This window comes from Anomalospiza imberbis, chromosome Z (genome assembly GCF_031753505.1).
Source record: "Anomalospiza imberbis isolate Cuckoo-Finch-1a 21T00152 chromosome Z, ASM3175350v1, whole genome shotgun sequence".
Taxonomy (NCBI): Eukaryota; Metazoa; Chordata; class Aves; order Passeriformes; family Viduidae; genus Anomalospiza; species Anomalospiza imberbis.
Genome location: NC_089721.1, coordinates 70,708,641 through 70,729,093, shown reverse-complemented (window position 1 = coordinate 70,729,093; position 20,453 = coordinate 70,708,641). Strand labels below are relative to the sequence as shown.

The window sequence follows — 20,453 nt, the reverse complement described above, 5'->3', positions numbered from 1 at the left end:
TAACATTTAAAAGTCACTGAAATAAAATTACAGCAGTAGTACCCATACCTATCCCAGCTTGTCCTACAATCCATGATAGTCTGATGAAGAGCATCACACCCCAAATATTTAACATACATCGTACCTAGGACAAACAGAAATTTAACATAGATTAGTTCTTGCATCTGCAGTCATTTTCACTAATTCTTCCTTTCATGTTTTAGTGTTCTTAAAATTATCTTGCTGTATTTCCTCATCACTTTTCAAATTATTTCACAAGAATATGATGTTATCATACAAGTTTAAGTTTGGTTAAAAAAAAGGGACTTAAATATGTTTTAAAAGTTATTATCTTAAACACAGAGTTAACAGCAGTTCAATATCTGACACTTGCAGTATGCCATAAACAATAATAATAATAAACCCTAACCTTTAGGATCCAAAATTCACACTACAGAATACATGACTTATTATAAGATAGAAGTCTGTGATGATTGTGAAGTCTAAAACCCCAGTTTGCCTCTCCCACAAACCTCTTTCTCAAAAAAAAAAAAAAAAACCCAAAAAACCCAAAATAAACCCAAAAAAACATGCACTAAAGCAACAACCTACTGAATAACTTACTCTTCTTAAAAGAACAAAAACACTACTGCAACTTTCCGTTTCTGTAAATTTTGTATCTTACAACACATCTGCACAATAACAGGATGGAGAGGTGTGCATTTTTTTTTTAATTTTGTATTTACAACTCTTAGATCTCAGTAAAAATAGTTTGCATCGTACAGAATTTAGACAGGAGACTAAAAACAGATCTTGGGTTTCTCTCTTCCCTAAATCCTAAAAAAAAGGAGATAACCTCTCCAAACCACAGAAGTACAGCATATATTTTTCTACTATGGCATCTTTTTCCTTCTTGGAAATCAAGCAACATAAAAACTCTTAAAATCTGTGCTAAGAAACCATAAACCCTAAAGAACTTAAAGCCCTGAAGTATTTGTTGCCTTAAAATTCAGCTGAAATAGGAGCAACTCTTCCTAAAATTATGGCATTTATCACACCTCTCTTATATATAATCTTTATACTACACTCTCACAATGCCTGTCAACAAAGAAGGTGGTTGGAAAGATTTGTAAGAATAGAGCAGCACCTGTAAGAAACTGAAGAACCCTATATCAAACTTACCAGCACACCTTTTATCCAGCCAAACTTGATCACCCCTTTGCTGTCAGGTGTGTAAGCAGCAGCTGCATCCCCAGCTGGTGCGCCTTCCTCACCATTTGCATAGCCATCCTCAAAGGGCTCCTTGGAAAACACAAAAAAAATTGTATCTTGTGTGACTGACAGAGCAGAGTAGGCATGTGAAACTTATCTTGTAAAAAACACCCATCTTACTTGTGTCAAAAGAAAAATAAAAAGAATGACATGGCAAAAGTATTGAGCTGCTCCTTTACGTCCCTTGCATGACGCGCATCTCGGATTTAAAAGAATGTAAAACAACTTACAAGAGCAAACCTTTAACAGCCAGTGTGAGAAGTAGATTCAAGAATTAAATAGTCAAACATCTGGTCTGTAGAAAAAAAGCTGAGGATTTAAAATGCACAAGAAATTTTACTTCTTAACCTGAAAGCACAGACTGCTCTACCACAAGTTGCTGGTCTCTGTGTAGCATTTTCTGTAGTTCAGACTTGGCTGTCATTTGATCAATTTTTCAGGAAATAAATTATTCATTTCCCTGTAAACTATTCTACTACTCTTTGCAAGGTGATGCTGCCAGAAAGAAGGATGGGAGATTGGCATTTCAGGGAAAAGGAGGGAAGAGAAGTCTTTTCCAAAACACTGCTCTCCGTTTAAATGGGAAGGATCACAGATGGAGAAAACATCAGCCCCATGGACAAAGGCCAATTTGTGTCTTTCATTTACAATTCAACTCTCAACTTCAAAAACAAAGAAAATCTCAACTTTAAATATAAACTGAAAATATATGTGTACACACACACATATATGCTTGCTTAAAAGGCAATTTTGTTTTGCCAAGCCAGGCAAGCACCAGAAGATCTAAACTCAAACATTTCCTACACTTGCTGTAAGAAAGCAAGAAGCACTCTAAGCTGAGTATGTTAGTTTATCCAAGGCGGCAAGAATTAAGAATGGATACACTAGAAAGACCCTGAACAATATTCAACAAACCAGCTCAAGCAGCATACAGTGAAGCAGCCTGCATCCCAGGGCTTAGAAAACATTTAAACAATTAGAGGTTCAATCCCAATGAGGTAAAGGGCAAAACCCACATTTGCTAAGACAGACACAAAATAGAGTGGACACAAATAAGGCTTTTAAGTGTATGCAGGGAAAGATTAATAAAGATTAGGGTGAGGTATTTTACCAAAATCTTTCTACTCTTGATACATTAGTACCAGATACAGCCTCAGCACAGGGTCCAGAGGAAATATTTCTAACCCTATCAGTTATGAAGGGTGTCATCCTCTTACAATCAGCAGTAAACACACAAACCAGATTTTTAAAAAAATATTAGGTCAACCTTATCCGAAGGTCAGTAGCACAGATTCATGCCAGTGCTTCTCTCACTGATGTGGATTTATGAAATTCTCATAGAAACAGATACACCTGCAACACATCTGGTGATCCTGTAAGGCACAAGCCTTCCACTGTTAGGCAGAATTGTGATCAGTTTCCAGATCATTACCTTTAACAGTTAATTATCCTAAAGAGTACATTATATTGGCTCCAGAAGGGATTACAATTAAAAAAAAAAAAAAAAAAAAAAAAAAAAAAAAAAAGATGCCATCTTATGAGTTATATATTTATTCCTTCATGCATGTGTGTGTATGTATTATATATACTAAACAGAGGACAAACAGAAACCAAACCAGGAGTTATCCAGATTGCTGAACTGCAGCTTTCCTGGATAGAACTAATGGCTGTAATTCTTGGGAGATTTGCATAGCCTTTCACCAGATGAATCTATTGATTGCTGATTATTTGTATTCAGCCACTCAAGCCAAATCAAGTAGTGGCGCATAATCATTTCAAGGGGTAAGAAGAACAGTGAGGACCAAAAAGAGAATTACAATGCTGCTACATTTCAGAAATGCTGACCTGCCTGAACCAGAACTAAGAAAAAAAAAATCTCCTACTCAAGCCTGAGGCTTATGCCAGGAGAGGATGAGCCGACCACCTACCCTGCTCCAATAGCTTAGAAGTGCAGAATAAAATGTAAAAATCCTTCCAAGCATTAATGTATCCCTTTATGACTTCTTTCAGAAGTGGGGAAGAAACAAAGAGAAAAAAGATGCATTAAAACAAGGGGCAGATTATAAACATGTTCATAACTATGCCAAAACCTCCAATCAAACATGAGACAGTAAAACCACTTATTACTTGTTCCTATAAAATCCATTCTTATTCCTCACAGAAAACCATCACATTATACTTGGAACAAACTCTATTTTAAACCATTACATAAAAGGAGTTACATTCAAATTATCTAAACAATTTTTAAGCTTTGGCCAAAAAAACTTGCCAACATTAGATAACATCTTCTGCTATTACAACAACATGCATCATGTCTGTAATAAGAAATAACAAAATTGTTCTCTCAGAAGACTGGTTAGGGAGGATCAAGGAACAGTAAGAGGCATCTTTATCTTCATGTCTTAAAAGAGTGAAATGCGAATAAAGTGGTTAATGCCTTTTTTTTTTTTGAACAAGCTTGGAGTTTATTTGCTGCAAGTTCAGGTGTGGTAAGAAGGTGGAGAAATACCTTTGTATCTAGTCTAAGAAAGGATCACATACTTCATCATGTGAGCATGGTGGGCCAAGTACTGGTAAAACCTGCACACGTTGCCAACGTGACCCCCAAAGGTCACCCCAAAACCTCAACCACCATGTGGCAGCTGCACATTTTACTGTACTGCTCAAACTAGCCCATAGCTCAGCCTGTTGTGCTCTGGGGAGGAGATAATGGGTCACAACTGGTATTCTGAGTTATCAGTTACCAGATCAGCTCTGAGATACTGCACACTGTGAACACAGGGAAGTTTTGTTCTGTACGTCTCATCTCTCCACACTGTGCAATATTTCTTAGGAAAATATTTTGAGGCACAAGCAAAATGTAATAACTGAAAGGTTATTCCTGGTTATCAGTGCTGGTGGGTGCCCAATAAAGCACCACTGAGAACAGATATTACAGAGTGTGGGCACAAAAGAATTTCACTCCAGAAGGCTCCAAGTTCAGCCCTCTAAGGCGATATTAAGAAAGCACCACTGTGGTCTCAGCTGTAAATCAAGCAGGCGTAGTATTTTTCATGCTTGTGTTCATGAGGAAACAATGCTTCTACTCAAGTCAGACACTGAATGGAAAAAACTGCCCTAGCACTATTTTAGAACAGCCAATACATGTACGATAAGATCTTCACAAACAGTAAAAAACACTAACACACTGTGGATTTGGAGGGGGTGTAACAAAAGTGGAAAGAAAAGGGGATTTAGCATTTCAGATCAGAAACAGTCTTATTAACACAATTCTTAAAACAAAATAATCAGTCCAAAAATAGTCATGGTGTTCATTTGCGCTGTTAAAGGAAAAATAACATATGCTTACAAGCTGACAATTTTATCATACACTGAGAGGATTTCAGACAAGAAACAGTTAATTTCTGCTCCTACACAGATAATCTACTATTTCATCTCCAGTGCTGGATCATAACAATAAGTTATTTGTGACAACTGTGAATAGCCTCCACATCTATTAGAAGTAGATTAGTAACAAGAAAATACTTGATATTTTGGTAGAAGAGATCTCAGATTTTTCACACACAGCCTGTAATATACTGGTGCATCAAAAAGTTCAGTAAAAATTGCTTTATTTAAGAATTCTTGATAATGGTGTATGTCATGCAGCATTTTTTTTTTTTTTGTGGTGAACTGATCTAAATCCCCTCTTGCTGGCAACATACTTGGGCTATGTTGCACTGTATGAGGTAATACCAGAAAAAACACACATGAAGTCTTGTTTCTTTTCAAGAATCACAACTTGGAAGCTGCAAGTAAAGGGCAGGACCACCAGCAAGTTTGTATGTAAGACTGCCTCCTGGATCTCCAGGCAGATTGCTGTCACTGTGAACTGCCTGACTTGGTGTGTTCCAAGTCTTACTGACTTCTTTAGGTAATCCCTCCCACTGCTATTAGTCCTGTGCAAATACAGGAAACCAGAGAAGCACCTCAGACTACAGCATTTAACTGCTTTTCCCATTCCTCAAGTTTGGCCAGTCACAGGTTTAGCACATGCCATGTAATATGAGGTTCTTCTCACACGAACTCCCTAGAACGGCTTCACAGCAGCAGCTTCTTCTCGTCTTGGCAGGATACAGTACTGAAGCTGGTTTCAATAGATTATCATAATGCTAAAAATCAAGAGCCTAATCTTTTCAAGCTGCAGCTTCTGCAAAGAATATAAAAATGGCCTTCCACTACACCTAATCAAGCTGCTTACACTTAAAACTGCTTTGTATCTGCATTCCAAATTCTGACACTTTACCCTGATACATACTTTATTCTGATTACATACCTGTATTCTGATACTGAGCACAGCTCTCTCAAGCTTACAGAGAACAGGAAAAAAAAAAAAAAAGTAAAGGAAGCTACCCAGAGAACCATCTTTGCCCAAAGAGTACTGACAGAACAATTCAATGCTCTCTCACACATCTTCTGCAGTCCTTCACTGTGGCTCACAGCTCTACTGCCAACCTGCTCACCAGCTCTTACAACCACAATTTCTGTTTCCATCTCCCACATTTGCAGGCATTGCCATTTTAAGATGTTCCTTATTTTGTGGAAGGGAAGAAGCAGTAAAAAGTACTGATCCAGATGCAGCATGCCATCTGTCTCAACAGAGAAAGAATCATTTGGAGAGATTACACTCCCAAATATCCCAACTCCAGACGTGCACACTATTAAGACTATGGCTACAAAACCTGCTCTTTTCAGAATTAACACAGTACAAGAACATAGATTAAAAAAGCTTATGAACATTTATTTTGGTTTTTTTCTTTTCTAATTAAAGGATACCAGCGCATAGATATAGTAAAAATGACAGAATAAAGAAAGCTATCAAGTTACATAAGAATTACTAGACATTTTGCCTCAAATGATGGTAACACTTTAAAGGATTTTTGAACACTACCAAAAATCTTTTTCTTGAAAGAGCAAATGAACTTTTGGACTCTTATTTCCCACCACCTGTGACACTTCCAAGGAGCTGAATAAAAGATTTTAGAAGTGCTAGATATATTTCATGCATAGAGTAACTGCACAGAATAATTCTGCTGCTATGGTGTTTACCTCTGATATAAAAGAACTTTTGAAAACAGTTTGTACTTGTACATGTGTGATGCTGTCTGATAAAGAACAAATAATAAGCTAGGTATTAAATGTTGTCTGAAGGACACCAAGCCGTATCAAATGAATCTGTTCTTTAAACATTATTTTTGCAGCATGTTGATGATTGTAGTCATAAAATTCCCAGTTTTTGTCTATGGGTCAGTTTGATAAGCTGTTTTTATCTTTTAATGCTTTTATTCACATAGTTGTGAAAGAGATCAAGAGGACTGAGCTTCCTTTCCAAAACACCTAAATCTCCACTGAATGGCTTGAAGCATATTGTTGTCCAGGGATACCAGACAGTCTTACGATAAGTCCTTTATCAAGAAAAGCCTTGAGTTTGGTTGCCTGAGAATCCAGAATATTTCAGTACTTAAATACACAGGAGGAAATAGAAGTTTTCACCAGTCTTTGATTCAAGCTGGTGACACCTACTACTGTTTGTAACCACTTTTTCAGGAAATCACTTCTCAAGAGAGGCTGCCATACTACTTCTAACTTTGCTCATAAACTACAAATCACCGTGAGCTTTTAACACTAAACTTGGAAAACACCTCTGCCAAGTCCCACAGTTTTCAAGTGGTTTTTTTTTTTCCTGTAAGGGAAACAAACAACTCTAAAGGAAGGAAGTATCACAGGTAATGACTTTTAAACTATCTTACTCTATGTAACATTCTCTTAAAAAACAATCTGACTGGTCAGTATTTCGTAAACTAGTCCTGCTCTGCTGGAATAAGGATGGTGACATGTACAGAAACTAAGAACAAGCATGCACAACTCTCAGCTAATGCTTTGTAACTGGCCTCATACTGACGAAAGAAGAATGAAAATGTAAATTCTGAAACAGATGTAACAGTCTGAATCTTTGGTACTCAAGACAGGGTTACCCCTCACTCAGAAAGATAGTATCTTCCACAAAACACCTGGAGCAATCGACAGGATTTCTGATTATTTATTAGTTAAAAATAGTTTACCAAGCTAATGACACAGATTCAGATGCTCAGATTTTTCAGGAGTTATATGGGAAGCTTGACTGATCAGCACTGCTCCCAGTGGGGGAAAAAACCCAGTCAGGTAGCACACAGAAAAAAAACATGGCACAAAGACATGTTCAAGACACCTCAGACTGCCTAACACCTTCTTAGCATTTTCTTTAAAGAACTAACTCAAAAAAAATGAGTACTATCAGGAAACAATGAATAGTCATTACTGTTGACAGCAGTTCAGAAATTTCAGCAGTCATATTAGGTACTTTACTACTTGGTTATAAAACAGGAATTAATTATAAATTCTATTAGGAAATTTGCCATAATTCCCACTGCAGGGTCTTTACAGTCATAACTTAAAAAAAGCCCACTAAGCCATGAAATGACATCCAGAAGTTACCTAGAACAGCAGGAGATAAATTGCCCAGATAAAACACAGTCAGTTCTTAAAACTTGGGATTCCTGGGACTCAAACATGAACAGCCACAATCATTGGTTACTCACCTCAATCAAAGGAAATCTTTTGTAGGTTTGCAGCCAAGAGACCAAAACTTAAGTGCTTTGACTATATTACCTTCTCTACAATTATACATTTAAAATACAGTAGCAAATGCCTTTGGCATCCACTTCCAGAGATTTTAAAAGAGATTGCATCAAATACTGAATGTTAATGTTATCTTAAGCTGAAATTAGAGTGTTGTACTGTGATTGTAGCAGAGCAATTTTAAACAGAAGAAATTTATAGTTGCAATTAACATGTCAACTGAAGGATTAGCTGTGTGTCTCTGCCATCAGTCTGTAATACTGTCTTGCACACTGCTTTTAATAGAGAAACATTAAAGTGCGTTTTCTTTACGTGTGTGCATATATATGTTGTATATATAAGGATTTAAAAAGCCATTTTTACTTTAATTCTTTTAAAGAAATGATCATCCACTCACTCCCCCAACTCTCACATGTAGTATGATGTATTAACTAAGTTAGCAAGACTTAGTCAGGCAATTGGTTTCAGCTTTGTTAAAAATCCTTCTTTCAAGGTGGTATACTTACAAAGGATAAACAGGAGATTTGTTTATGAAGATTAGGACTACTTTAATGTCTTACATGAACACAATTTTCTTGACAAATCTCTAAGCTTACTGCATGAAGGCTACATCCCTCTGAAGTAGTTTTGACATGTGATAAAGCAGCAAAGTTTTGTTGACATCTAGAGGTATGCAAGACCAGTATCCCATCAGAAATATAAATATTTGCTTTCCCCCCCAGCAAAAACATTAATTAAAGAATGAGAGCACTTCGCAAAATAAAGAAAACTTCCCCGCATCTTTACATCTTGATTCATACATCCCTCCTAAGCACAGGATGGTATGAAAATTCTGGGCAAGCTGATCATGAAAATTAGAAACAAACGAGAAAAGGCCTTTGGTCAGTAACTTTGCAGTGGGGAAGACTCACAATGCTTATGGTCTGCACTCCCAGGAATTCTGTACCTAAAGTAAGGCCTTCCTGCCAAGGAATACTCAACATGGTTGGCCACTGCAAAAACAAAACATAACAAACCCACAAAAAAATCAAACTTCCCCCACAAAAGCCCAAACTTCCTTTTCCAGTCTCTCCGGTTATGGTTAACAGAAAGTTGCAGGAGGCATGACTTCCTGCACAAGGGTAGGGGCAACCAATCCCTTCAGTTTAAGGGAAAGAAATGCATGGAGTCTACTTCACACCTCAAGAACGCACCTTTATTTCTGCACTGATATGTATGACCCTTCACAGAACCACCACTGCACTCTGAATGATCTACAGAATTATTCCTTACTGTGCACTGAATGCAACATTCCTTTGGATATCCATTATCCTGGAAGGAGAAACCACACTTCACAGGAAAAGTGGATTCAGGCTCTGAACATGGGTAGTTTTCACATGAGTATCTGAAACACCTAAGCCTGATACACTCCAGAATGAAGCAGATGCAGCACGTGATTGCATAAGAGCTGAAGTAAATCCAATTAGGAAGCCTCCTGCAGAGAAGTTTGGCATACTCAAGTGTAGTCCAAGAAATACAATGTTCTGCTATTAGATACAAAAGAGAATCCATTTCAGTCTTGTCAAGAAGATAGTTGGGACACATCAGATTTCCAAGTCATCACAGTTCAATCCCAACAGCCAGCCCAGCCCCAAGCAGCCACTCGCTCGTTGCTCCACCAGTGGGACTGGGGAGAGAATTGAAAGGTAAAAATTCACAGGGTGGGGTGAAGACAGCTCACCAGGGAAAAGCCAGATATACAAGCAAAGCAAAACAAGGAATTAATGCCCTGCTTCCTATGGCTGGGCAGGGCTGTTCAGCCCCCTCCAGGAGAGTAGGGTCTCATCACATCACCTGTGAAGACAAACAGCATCACTCCCCTTCCTCCTTCTCTCCCCCAGTTTTTCTACTGATGTCACATTGCCTGGAACATCCCCTGGGTCAATCTGGGACATCTGTCCTGACTGTGTCCCCTCCCACCCTCACATGCACACCCAGCCTCCTCACCAGCGTGGCCACAGGAGGAGCAGTAAAGGCCTTGGCTCTGTGCAAGTCATGCTCAGCAAAAACAAAAAAAAAAAAAAAAAAAAAAAATTCAATTACCAACCCTGTGTCCAGCACAGATCCAAAACAGAATCCCACACCAGCTGCTGGGAAGTAAACTCTACCTCAGCCAAAACCAGCACACAAGTCATCTATTCTCCACCCCAAAATGAAGGTTAATTTGAGGCATTCTTGCTTTTAACAGCTTTTGGTTTTCATCTACTTCTGCAAAACATGGTGCACTTTCTATTCAAGAAGCAGGAGACAGGAGCAAATGCAGCAATAGCAAAACCCTAATAAAATATCCTATTTCTATTAGAAGTCTAGCTCCAATGTACTAAGTTCCTGAAAAATTACATTTTACCTGTTGGATTACAACAGACTAAAAAGCCCATTGGAGTAAAAAAACCATTGAAGTACCACCTGAATTTTTAATGTCATCTTCTGAAATGGTGAATGCAGCTACAGCACAGCCCCTGAGCCAGCAGTGAGCAGGGCTGGTATGTTCACACAGATAAGCACTCACTTGGACTGGCACAGCACCACATTTCAGCCAAAGTTGCCAAACTGCTTACAGTTCAAAAGCAGTATTACTAAGAATAGTCTTAGAAGTCTCTGCCATGTAGACTGACAGACCAAACTGACTAGCATCACAGTTCCTTCACAGCTGAAACAGTTATAGCTGTTTTCTTTGAATTTAGAAAAACCCAAACAACTGAATCATCTGAAATAGAGGCAGTGGATTCAAATAAGGGAAGTTAACTAACGAAATGAAGATGCAAGAGATAACCCCCTCTTATTAAAATTGAGCTTTAACCTAATTTTTTAGAATTTCTTTACTCTTTTTATCAACTTATCCTTAAATCAGTCAAGCTTACAGATAATACATCCAAGGTTACTTTTTATACATAAATGAAATGTCAGTAAATTTGTCAGGTATAATCAGTAGGGTGAAGTGCAGAAATAAAACAAAGACTGTTCATGCATTTGAACTGCAAAAACTGGATAGCTTCCAAAACTCTGAAAGGCAAATAATTTGAAGTAATTTTAACTTTAACTAATTAAAGAAATTCTTAATAGCAACCAATGACCATAGTGTGACTGCTACTACCTATACCAAGAAGAGGGGAAAATGGGTTTGTGGTTCCTCATGAATGAGTATTATATGAGGCTTTAGGAAAAAAATCTGAAGAATCCAACAGAAGATGCAGTACGTTGGTTTAAATTACTCCAAGATACTGATCTTGCCAAGCTCCTCCCCTCCAAGAATGTGCTTCAAGAATGAAAATCATTTGAGGTCTAATCAAGTACTGTACCAAAAGGGAAAAAAGTTAATCTGAAGATGAATTCTGCAGGACCTTTCTCTTTAACCATTTCTGAAACAGTCCACAGGGAGTGTGACACTTTTTTTGTAAAGTTAATAAAGAGAAAAAAAGGAAGCGTGAATTTCATCTTTATATCACTCTTGAAGTTTTACTTTGCACTATACACATTACTTGTATATAAAATTTTTAAGTAAATGAATATATTTATATTAGGAGTGCACATTCAAAACGTTTTTATTGATGCCTGCATGCAGTGGAAAGACTGTGCAGAACCCTTAAGTATTGGATCAGGGAACTGGACCACCACACACAGTGCAAGATTTATCAAAGACTTATCAAATATTCAAGAGATACAAGCATCAAGCAACATAAAAATACAAATTATACAAGGTCTTCATAAAACACATCCCCTGGAACACTAATATTATTTACTGCTGCAAAGAGAGCAGTACACTCTTTTTTTCCTTGATAAAAATAGTTGTGCTTAAGTGGGGTATCAGGGTAAGTAAAGTGAGGATTCTCAATACAGGCTGAAAAAGCATAAAAACATTCCTCTGTGTGATGCAAATAAAGCCTCACTGAGTACAGGTGCATTAAGGTCACTGCTGTTTAAAACTGATGAAAGAACAGTTACCAATTATAGGCTTCTGGGACATACAACAGCACTGAGACCAAGACTAAGAGAGCTTCTCTTGTTTAATTTTAGTACAGTGAACTTCATAAAGAAGATTCAAATTCTGCTCACATATATGAAGGACAGCAAGAAGGAAATGTAATTTAAATTAAAAATAACAGGAACTGAAGAAAGAAAGAGACCTCCAGTCTGTAGACAAGATTCAGCAAGGTGGTGCAATAAAAACCATCTGCAAGAGGGTCTCAGTCTTCTGTGAGAGGGAAGGAAGGAGCTCTTAAAGACAGACCTTACATAACAGGGTCAGCTACACTTGATATCCCATAATCATCTTTTATCGTTTTATGCATCTTTACTTGAGTTCTGCTTTCATTACAGGCTAAGCAAACATAGACCACAAATTGAAAGAAAATACAACCAAACAATTATTAGAGATGCAGCAGCTGTCCAACATTCTCAAGACAGAATAAATTTTCTTTAGAAAGCAGTGCCATACACAGACCTTTTCACTGGGCTTATGTTAAGCATTTGAAGTTGTCAGGTCAGAGGAAAAACTGCAGTGTTTGAGAAAATACTTAACAAAGCCCGAAAGACAACTGAGAACAATTACAGTCACCCAACCTGAGTAAAAACAAACAAAAAAAAAAAACCCTTAATTTGTATCAGAGCCACCAGTAATTGCCTTTTATCTCACACCCGTCTCCAAATCCAAATGACAGGTGCACAGATTTTTGTGTGGCAGGAAGCAAAGCACACTTGTGTTTTTAAATACCTTGGGTTTTCTTTTTGTTTTGATTTATAATTTGATCCGGATGGGGGTGGAGTGGAGGTGGTGTAAGGCGTTGTATCTTCCTCTGAGATCAGTACCTTACCCTGTCAGCGCTCCCGGTGAGTATTTAACAATCAGCAGAGCAGAGCTGCCAGCAGAGGGCTTGGTTCACACCACATCCACTCACCACAGCTGCGAGGGACTGCACAAAGATCAAATCAGAACCACTCAAATACAGCGAGATCTAGTCTTAAGGGGAAAAAAAAAAAACTTCACCTCCCCAGTTCACTCAACGCTATACAGAAAAATCCAGAATTATCTCAGTGGGTTACAGTGTGCAGGTCTGAATACCCTAACAGTATACATTTGTCAGAACATTAAGGTCTGCAATATTATGACACGGCATTGATAAACTGAGGAGCACAAAGGCATGTCCAGGATTTCTACGGGCTGTATCCTTATGTGCAGATGTAGCTGACCCAAGAAAAGCTGTAAGACAGGGAAAAAAATAAGAAAAGAATACTTTTAATCTTCCCATGGTCTGAAGACAGATCCCCCCCTCACGAGGGCAGGGGACACCACTGCTACAAGAACCTGCATGTCATGGTATGCTGACTTCTCTCCCACTTCCTTTTCTAATAAACACCCTCTCACCTCAATATCTTTGGAGACCAGAGCTCCTCCAACATATTCTCTTTACAAGACAGCAACTGCAACAGCATCACCGAATTCTCTTTCTCATCTCTCTAAAGCAGACAGAAATCAATACATACCAAATGGGTAAGGAACAGATTGATCACCTTAGTTATCTGCAGCCAATGACATACTAAGACAAGACCCCTCTCCTTGAGTTCAGTATGATCAACCCAGACCAGTGTTATGCAATTCATCCACCTCAGAGTACTGCAGCCATCACTCAGCTGTGTTTCCACAGCCAGTTTCAAGAACAATCCCTTTCCTACGAGAAAAGCCACTGCAGGAATGGCCACACAAACACCTATCCCACCAGGTCTGCAGGACAAACCCTTGTGAAATGGGATCCCTCCAGTACATGTGTGCGTGTCTTCCTCAAAACAGTCACTCTTCTTCCAACACTGCTTTTCTGTGAGAACAGAATCAGTAGAAGTGTTAGACAGATGAAGCTTCTAAACAAAGCTAAAGGAAAAGAAAAAAATCTGTTCTATAATTGGCACTGGCATCGACAACGCTCCAACGCTGCCTCACCTATTAAAAGCAAACGGAATAGCACGAACTCTAACTGCTGGATAAAATAGCTGCATTCAAAGCAGTGAACCATACCGCTGGTAAACAGCTTTGGATCATTCTTTACACAAAGTATCTGCCATTCTTGATGCACTGGGTCAAGAGCAAAGGCACAACAATAGGTTGTGCAAACTTTATGTAAAGGGTACTAGGAAGTACCAGCTACTTTGCTCAGACATGCTGTACCTGACAAATTGGTACAAAACCCACAGCTAAAGAGCAAGGTTAATTCTTCAAGTTACTTTCCCAAATGCACAGAATTATTCAACAATAGAGACCTGCTAGTCAGCAGGAACTGAAGTCACTTTGAGAATGAAGACAGGAAGACCCCTGGAAACAGTAAAAAAAAGCACAACAGCTTTGAGAACATCTTCCACATAAAAGTACAGCACCATCTTGATTTAAAAGTTATCAGGGCTCTGTGTTCACAAACCAAGTACATAATCAGAGATGGGATGCATTTCATACTCCCATGAGACTGACATGAGATTGCCAGGAATGTAGGTATCTGATGCTATTAGCATGCAGAACACACCCTTATTAAAAGCTTTTGTGTTCACAGCTTTATCTGGAAAGTATTTTGCTAAGTTGGAAGCAAAAATAATGGCTTCCCTTTTTCTTATAAGCCTAAGTACCTGCTAACACTATAATTGCTTTGGACATTAAACATCCAGCGATAGAACACTTGACTTACTCCATTGAACTTCAATTTAAAATTCTGAAGTTGACACTGTGACCTTCTTTAAAAATTAATACTTAATATCAAATGCAACCAAAATTCCATATTCCACCCCAATATTTATTTCATGGAAGTGATGGAAGGAGGGGCCCAAGCAGACAGGGCATGGCTTTAAAAAAAGAAGTATCACCACATGTACATCTATCCACACTGCAGAACGAATTAATGACATTTAAGAAATTAATAATCTGACTTTAATTAATGCTCGCTATGAAACTGTTTTGATAATGATCCTGTAATTAGGTTGTCTACCACTCCTCTATGCCACAGACTACAAAGAAAATTCCTGGCCATTAATTTCTTCTTAATAACGAAATTACAATTTTAGAAGTTGTATTTCCAGAATACGTTATATTCTGCACTGAAATATCTTAATGGTATCAAAGAGCTTTCCACAGTGCTGCAACATTAACACACTGAAAAAGCTATCTGCCAACCCTAGAAATTCGAGAAATGTTCTGCTTACAAGCTGAGTATCCAACACCTGGTCATCCCATCATGGACCAGGAGTCAGAAATCTGGGGGAGCAGCAGGACGGAAAACCAATGTGGTTTCACATGTACTGCAAGCACACATATATGTGTTTTACTTATAGTTTACCCAAGTCCAAACACATGGCAGTAAGTGCCAATTTCGATTTCATACTAACTAAGAATGAGACCACAGATCATCATTTAGGTCCATCAAAAGGGGACCTGGAAGGCAGGAGTAATTTGCTGGTTATTAATTAAAATCTGACATCTAATCTCAGATGTCACAAACAAGTATCTTTGTAATAAACCAACCAGTTATTTCTATTGGAACAGTTCCACAGTCAGTGTAAAAAATACACTTAAACAATCACCACTACTCCCCAAAAAAACCCCAAACCCCACACATCAGTGCTGATGCACTGAGCAGCCTAATAATGATGTGAAACAGGTAAATCTGGAAAGGACACACATTTCCTCACGGAACTCCGCCTATAAGGAGTGAAAAATGGGATGAAAAAAAAAACCCACTTCCTTAGAATGTGGCCCATGCGTTTCTTTCTTTCCCTAAACCCAGCAGAAATACAACACTGGCTCCTGAGCACAGCCATACACCAATTTCCAAACTGTGAGAAAACAGCACTGCAAGAGCTTAATCTTTATCTGGAGTTAGTTTAGTGACGATAGCTAAAGAAAAAAAAAAAAAAAAAACCAAAAAGTCTAGGAAATTAATTCTACATTCAGCTAAAGCTGGTCTTCTAGCCAAGCCAGCCTGTAATGCAAAGAAGGCTCTCACTGTCAACTCGTCTCAAATAACACACAGACTCCTAGTCCAAAATAGAAAAAGCCTGAGACGCACAGCTCCGAAATTTTTCAAGCCTTGACCGCGGCGCTGGAGCCACCGAGCAGCCCTGGGAAGGCTCGCTCAGGATCTGTGCCTGTGTGCAGATCCAGCAGCATCCGATCCAGATCCCATCGGATCCAGCGGGCTATGCCTCGGAGCCGCAGAGACAAACCTCCGGCCGCTACCAAAGCAAGCGCATCCTTATTTACTTACTTCTTTTTTTTTTAGCGTCTCTGCCAAATGTTTTCACTCCCCTTCCCAACACTAATTCCCACGGCGAGCACCCGAATCAATACCCTAACTGTTCGAGGCGATTTGGAAGTGGAAAACCTGTAAGAGATCCCCGCTCGGTGACGGGGAAAACAGACCTACGGCTCTAAATACCTCTCGCACTGGGGGACCATCTCCCAAAAGCACGTGTGTGTGGGGGGATGGATACCACTGCGTCAGGAAAAGACAAAAAATATATATATATATAACAGAACTGAGACGCAAGCTATGCACCCGCGCTATTTGCGCCTGCTCGAGGCTCGGCGAGCTTTCGCTTTTTGGTGGGGTGGTTTTTTTTTTTGTTTTGTTTTGTTTTTTTTTTAAGCTTTCCTGCCGACACGCTCCGAGGAGCCGCCGCACTCCCGGCGCCGGGGGAGCCCGGGGGCCGCTCTCACCTTGTCCAGCTCATCGTGCAGCTCGGCGAGACTGGGCCGGAGCAGCTTCTCGCCCAGGTCGGCAGCCGTGTGCCGGTAGTGGTCGATGCGGGGCACGGCGTCCATGGTGTTGTGGCCGAAGGTGCGCAGGTAGTAGGTGTTGGTATGGGTATCATAGTGGTAGTGGTGGTGCCCGCCCGAGTGCAGGCTGCCCTCGCTCATCACCGTGTCGCCGCCGTTCTGGACGCCGCTCACGTTGCCGCCCTCCGAGCTGCCTCCCCGGGGCTCGCCGGGGCTCTCGCCGCCGGCCGACGGGTCCACGAAGTTCACCCGAAACCTGCCCTTGGCTTCCTCGCCTCCCTTACCCGCCGCGACGATGTCCTCGCACGACTTGCGGGGCCCCTCGGCCACCAGGTCCACCTGGAAGCGGCTCTGGCTCGGCGTGGGACCCAGCGGCTTGCCCAGCGCATCCTTGGAGCCCTCATCCCTCGCGGACCCCGCCGCCAGCTCCTTGCCCTCCATGCCTTCCCCTCGCTCTGCGGCCGCCACTGCTCCGAACGCCCCTCCCGGCCGGCGGCTCCGCTGCTTTAAGCGGCCGAGCAGCGCCCCGGGGCTGCCGCAGACACAAGCGCCGCGTCCCGCCCCCGCCGCAGCGCCAGGTGACCGTGCCTCTGGTGCCTCTGGTGCCTCCGGTCCCTCCGCTCCCCCCGCCCGATGCCGCTCTGCCCAGGCAGGAGCGCGGTCGCTTCCTCGGCTGGCACGGCGGGAAGGATGCGGGGGGGAAAAAACCGGCGGCGCCGCGCAGGCTCCGCCCGCTCCCGGCTGCGGCGGAGGGGGCGGCGGGAGCGCGTCCCCGGCCGGGCGGCGGCGGCTCCTCCCGCCCGCACTATGGCGGCCCCGCCGCATCCGCCCCGCGGCGGCGCTAGGAGGGGCGGGGGGGCCGCGCCGCGATCCCGCCCGGCACGGCCCCGCCGGCCGCCGCCTCGTCTCGCGAGAGGAGCGCCGGGGCGCTCGGAACCGCGCGGTCCCTCACAGAGCCCGCGCCCCTCGGAAGCCCCCGAGAGCCCTCAGGCACCCCCCGGTCCCTCACACAGCCCCGGACCTCCCACACACGCCCCAGATCCCCTCAGACACCCCCGGAGCCCTCACGCACCCTGGACCTCGCATGCACACCCCCAGATCCTCTCGGTTCCCCTCACAGTCCCTCACACGCACCACCAGACTCGTACGCACCCCCAGATCTCTTCAGACACCCCCTGATCCATCACACACAGCCCCCCACACCCGGACCTCTCACACACCCCCTGGGCCCCTCATAGACACCCCCGGTTCCCCTGACACACACACCCGGAGCTCCCACATGCTTTGGTGCCTCACACGGTCCCTCGGACCCCTCGTACACCCCTAGATCGCCTCACATCCATCCTGTTGCTCACTCACAGCGAGGCTCACACACACACCCACCCAGATCCCCTAACAAGCCCCCGGTTCTTCACACACCCCACGAATCCCCTCACACCCCCCAGTTCCTCAGCCACCCCACAGAATCACAAGACTGGGTCAGGCTGGAAGGGACCACAGTGGGTCATCTTGTCCAGTCTCCCTGCTCCGGCAGGGTCATCCCAAAGCACATGGCACCGGGTTGTGACCAGACGGCTCTGGAATGACTCCAGAGACAGACTCCACACCCTCCCTGGACAACCTGTTCCCGTGCTCGGTCACTGCACAGGGAAGAAGTTCTTCATGCTCAGGTGGAATGTTCTTGTGCATCAGTTCCTGCCGTTTCTCTTGCCCTGGTGATTGACCATCACCAAACTGAGCCCTGCTCCATCTCGCTGGCACCCCCCTCTCGATATTTATAAACAAGGATGACGTTTTTTCTCAACTGCTGAACAGGCCAAACTCCCTCACCTGTCCTCGTGAGAGATGCTCCAGTGGCCCCATCATGCTCATTGCCCCTGGACCTGCTCACACATTCCCTGGTTCTTCACACAGCTCTTGCACCCCTCACACCCCTGGGCCCCTTCACACACCCCCTGGCTCCTCAGACACCCCTGAACCCCTCACCCCCCTGGACTCCTTTACACCCCACTCCCCCCGGATCCCCCTTTTTTACCTTCCAGCCTCTGGATCTCTGCCAATTTCACTGTAAAAACCACTTGCATAATAGATCTAATGTCAGTAATGTCTTTTTCTGTCTCCTCTGCTGCAGCTTTTTGTTCCTGTTCTCTTCAAGTTTATTCTTTCTCCAGAAGCATACATGGTTCTTTAATTTGAAAAGTGAAGTCGTTCTGCCTCCTCTCTCTCACTGGAACATAAGTGCCTGGATAATCCATTAAAGCATATGAAGTTGGCTCTTTGTGAAAAGAAACCTCAGATGGGAGTAAAATACTTCAGCTTCCATAGTCAGAATTTAAACAGGGACTCGCCAATGATTGTTCATTGTGCATTTTTGTCGTCTCTATACTTGAAAGTAGAAGCTCACAGAATATCACGGGAGGTGGGCTACGTCTCCAAAACAGTTTTTTCTTATTTAGGATGCTAAAAGTAATCAAGCAAACATTCACTTCAGTCAGGCCTCTTGAACAATGCCACCTCTTTATGTCAGTGACATTTTAGTTGGTACTTCTGAGTTCCAAATATTTTTTTTCCCCCTGATGTGAAGTTCTGTATATTTTCCCCCTCTGCCTAGCAAACTCTGAGTGCCAACATCCATTTTCTAGCTCAACACATCTCTACTGTTTTATTTCAATTAACAACAAACCTGGTGACGTCATCCAACAGAAAATGACTGGAACTATAAAACAAAGCTTATTTTTCCATAACAATTAAAGGAAGAAGTATTTCAATTCTAGGGATGTGTACATGCCTAAAAGAGCTGAGGATGCCCCAGTAGGTTAAAAAGGTGGATACGCTGATCCTTCCTTGCTTAAACACTGTTCTGGAAAAACAGAACAAATCATACACTTCAAAATAGTTTGAGACATTCTTTGATAGACTCACAAATTTAAAAAGAAAAAAGAGAAAATATTTGAAACATTTGGCAAATTTTCAGAGTGTAAAGAAAATAAAATCTATGTGCAAACTGGAAAATAAAAAATTAGGCCATGGTGAAATTTTTACTTTTGTCAGGGTGCAAAGACCTGTAAAACAGCAGATGATGAAGGGAACGAGTCAAAATAAATGAGTTCTGTTCAGAACAGAAAGTAAACAGCACCTGAACAACAGATGATATGCAAAGAAAATCCACCTTACATTTTTAATAAGCAGACATAAACAGTTCTTGATCAACATCTGCATAGAATGTCATATGATAAGAGGTTTGGAAACAGTTTAGACTTGGAAATGGCAATTTCTGTCAGTTCTCTGTATAAATAAGTGAAAGCAGAGGAGAGAAGCACCATATGCAATCCCATGGATTTTACAGTTGATGAAGGTGGGATGATACTCCAAGATTTAGATATTTTAAAGGACAGTCTTCATGGATGAGTGGATGTGTGTTGGCTACAACTGCAAGGCCCATGGCCTGACTGGTGTCAGTTTTTAACATTCTGTGATTCCATGGTTGTAGGAATGTGAGATAACGCTAAATACTGGCTTTGAAGAAAACAAAAAGTTGAGGATGCCACCACAGCCGCCAAGAAAGACAAGGGAATGGAGAACACGAGAAAAAGATTGATGAGGAAAATACAAGCCTCTCAGAATTAAAAGGGTCAAAAAGATGAGGAATTACCACTGTATGAGAAGCTGGCAACAACAGCAAGAGGAAAATGAACCAAGATTTCATCAGGGTTCTGGGACTTCATGGAACCCTGAAGTTCTCTCACCCTGAGAAGGG

The 20,453-nt window shown here is 41.7% G+C and overlaps 1 protein-coding gene across 2 annotated transcripts in view; it reads right to left on the bottom strand.

The window, feature by feature from the left end:
* SLC12A2 (solute carrier family 12 member 2) overlaps nucleotides 1-17,536 on the bottom strand; it is a 54,079-nt gene extending 36,543 nt beyond the window's left edge. For both annotated transcript variants that reach the window (XM_068177541.1, XM_068177542.1), the window contains exons 1-3: nucleotides 16,637-17,536; nucleotides 1,162-1,281; nucleotides 49-124 (exon numbers count right to left, since the gene is read on the bottom strand). In XM_068177541.1, the coding sequence (XP_068033642.1) occupies nucleotides 49-124; nucleotides 1,162-1,281; nucleotides 16,637-17,521 (1,081 nt within the window). In that variant the 5' untranslated portion in view covers nucleotides 17,522-17,536. The remainder of the gene's footprint in view (nucleotides 1-48; nucleotides 125-1,161; nucleotides 1,282-16,636) is intronic.
* Between the last annotated feature and the right edge of the window lie 2,917 nt (nucleotides 17,537-20,453).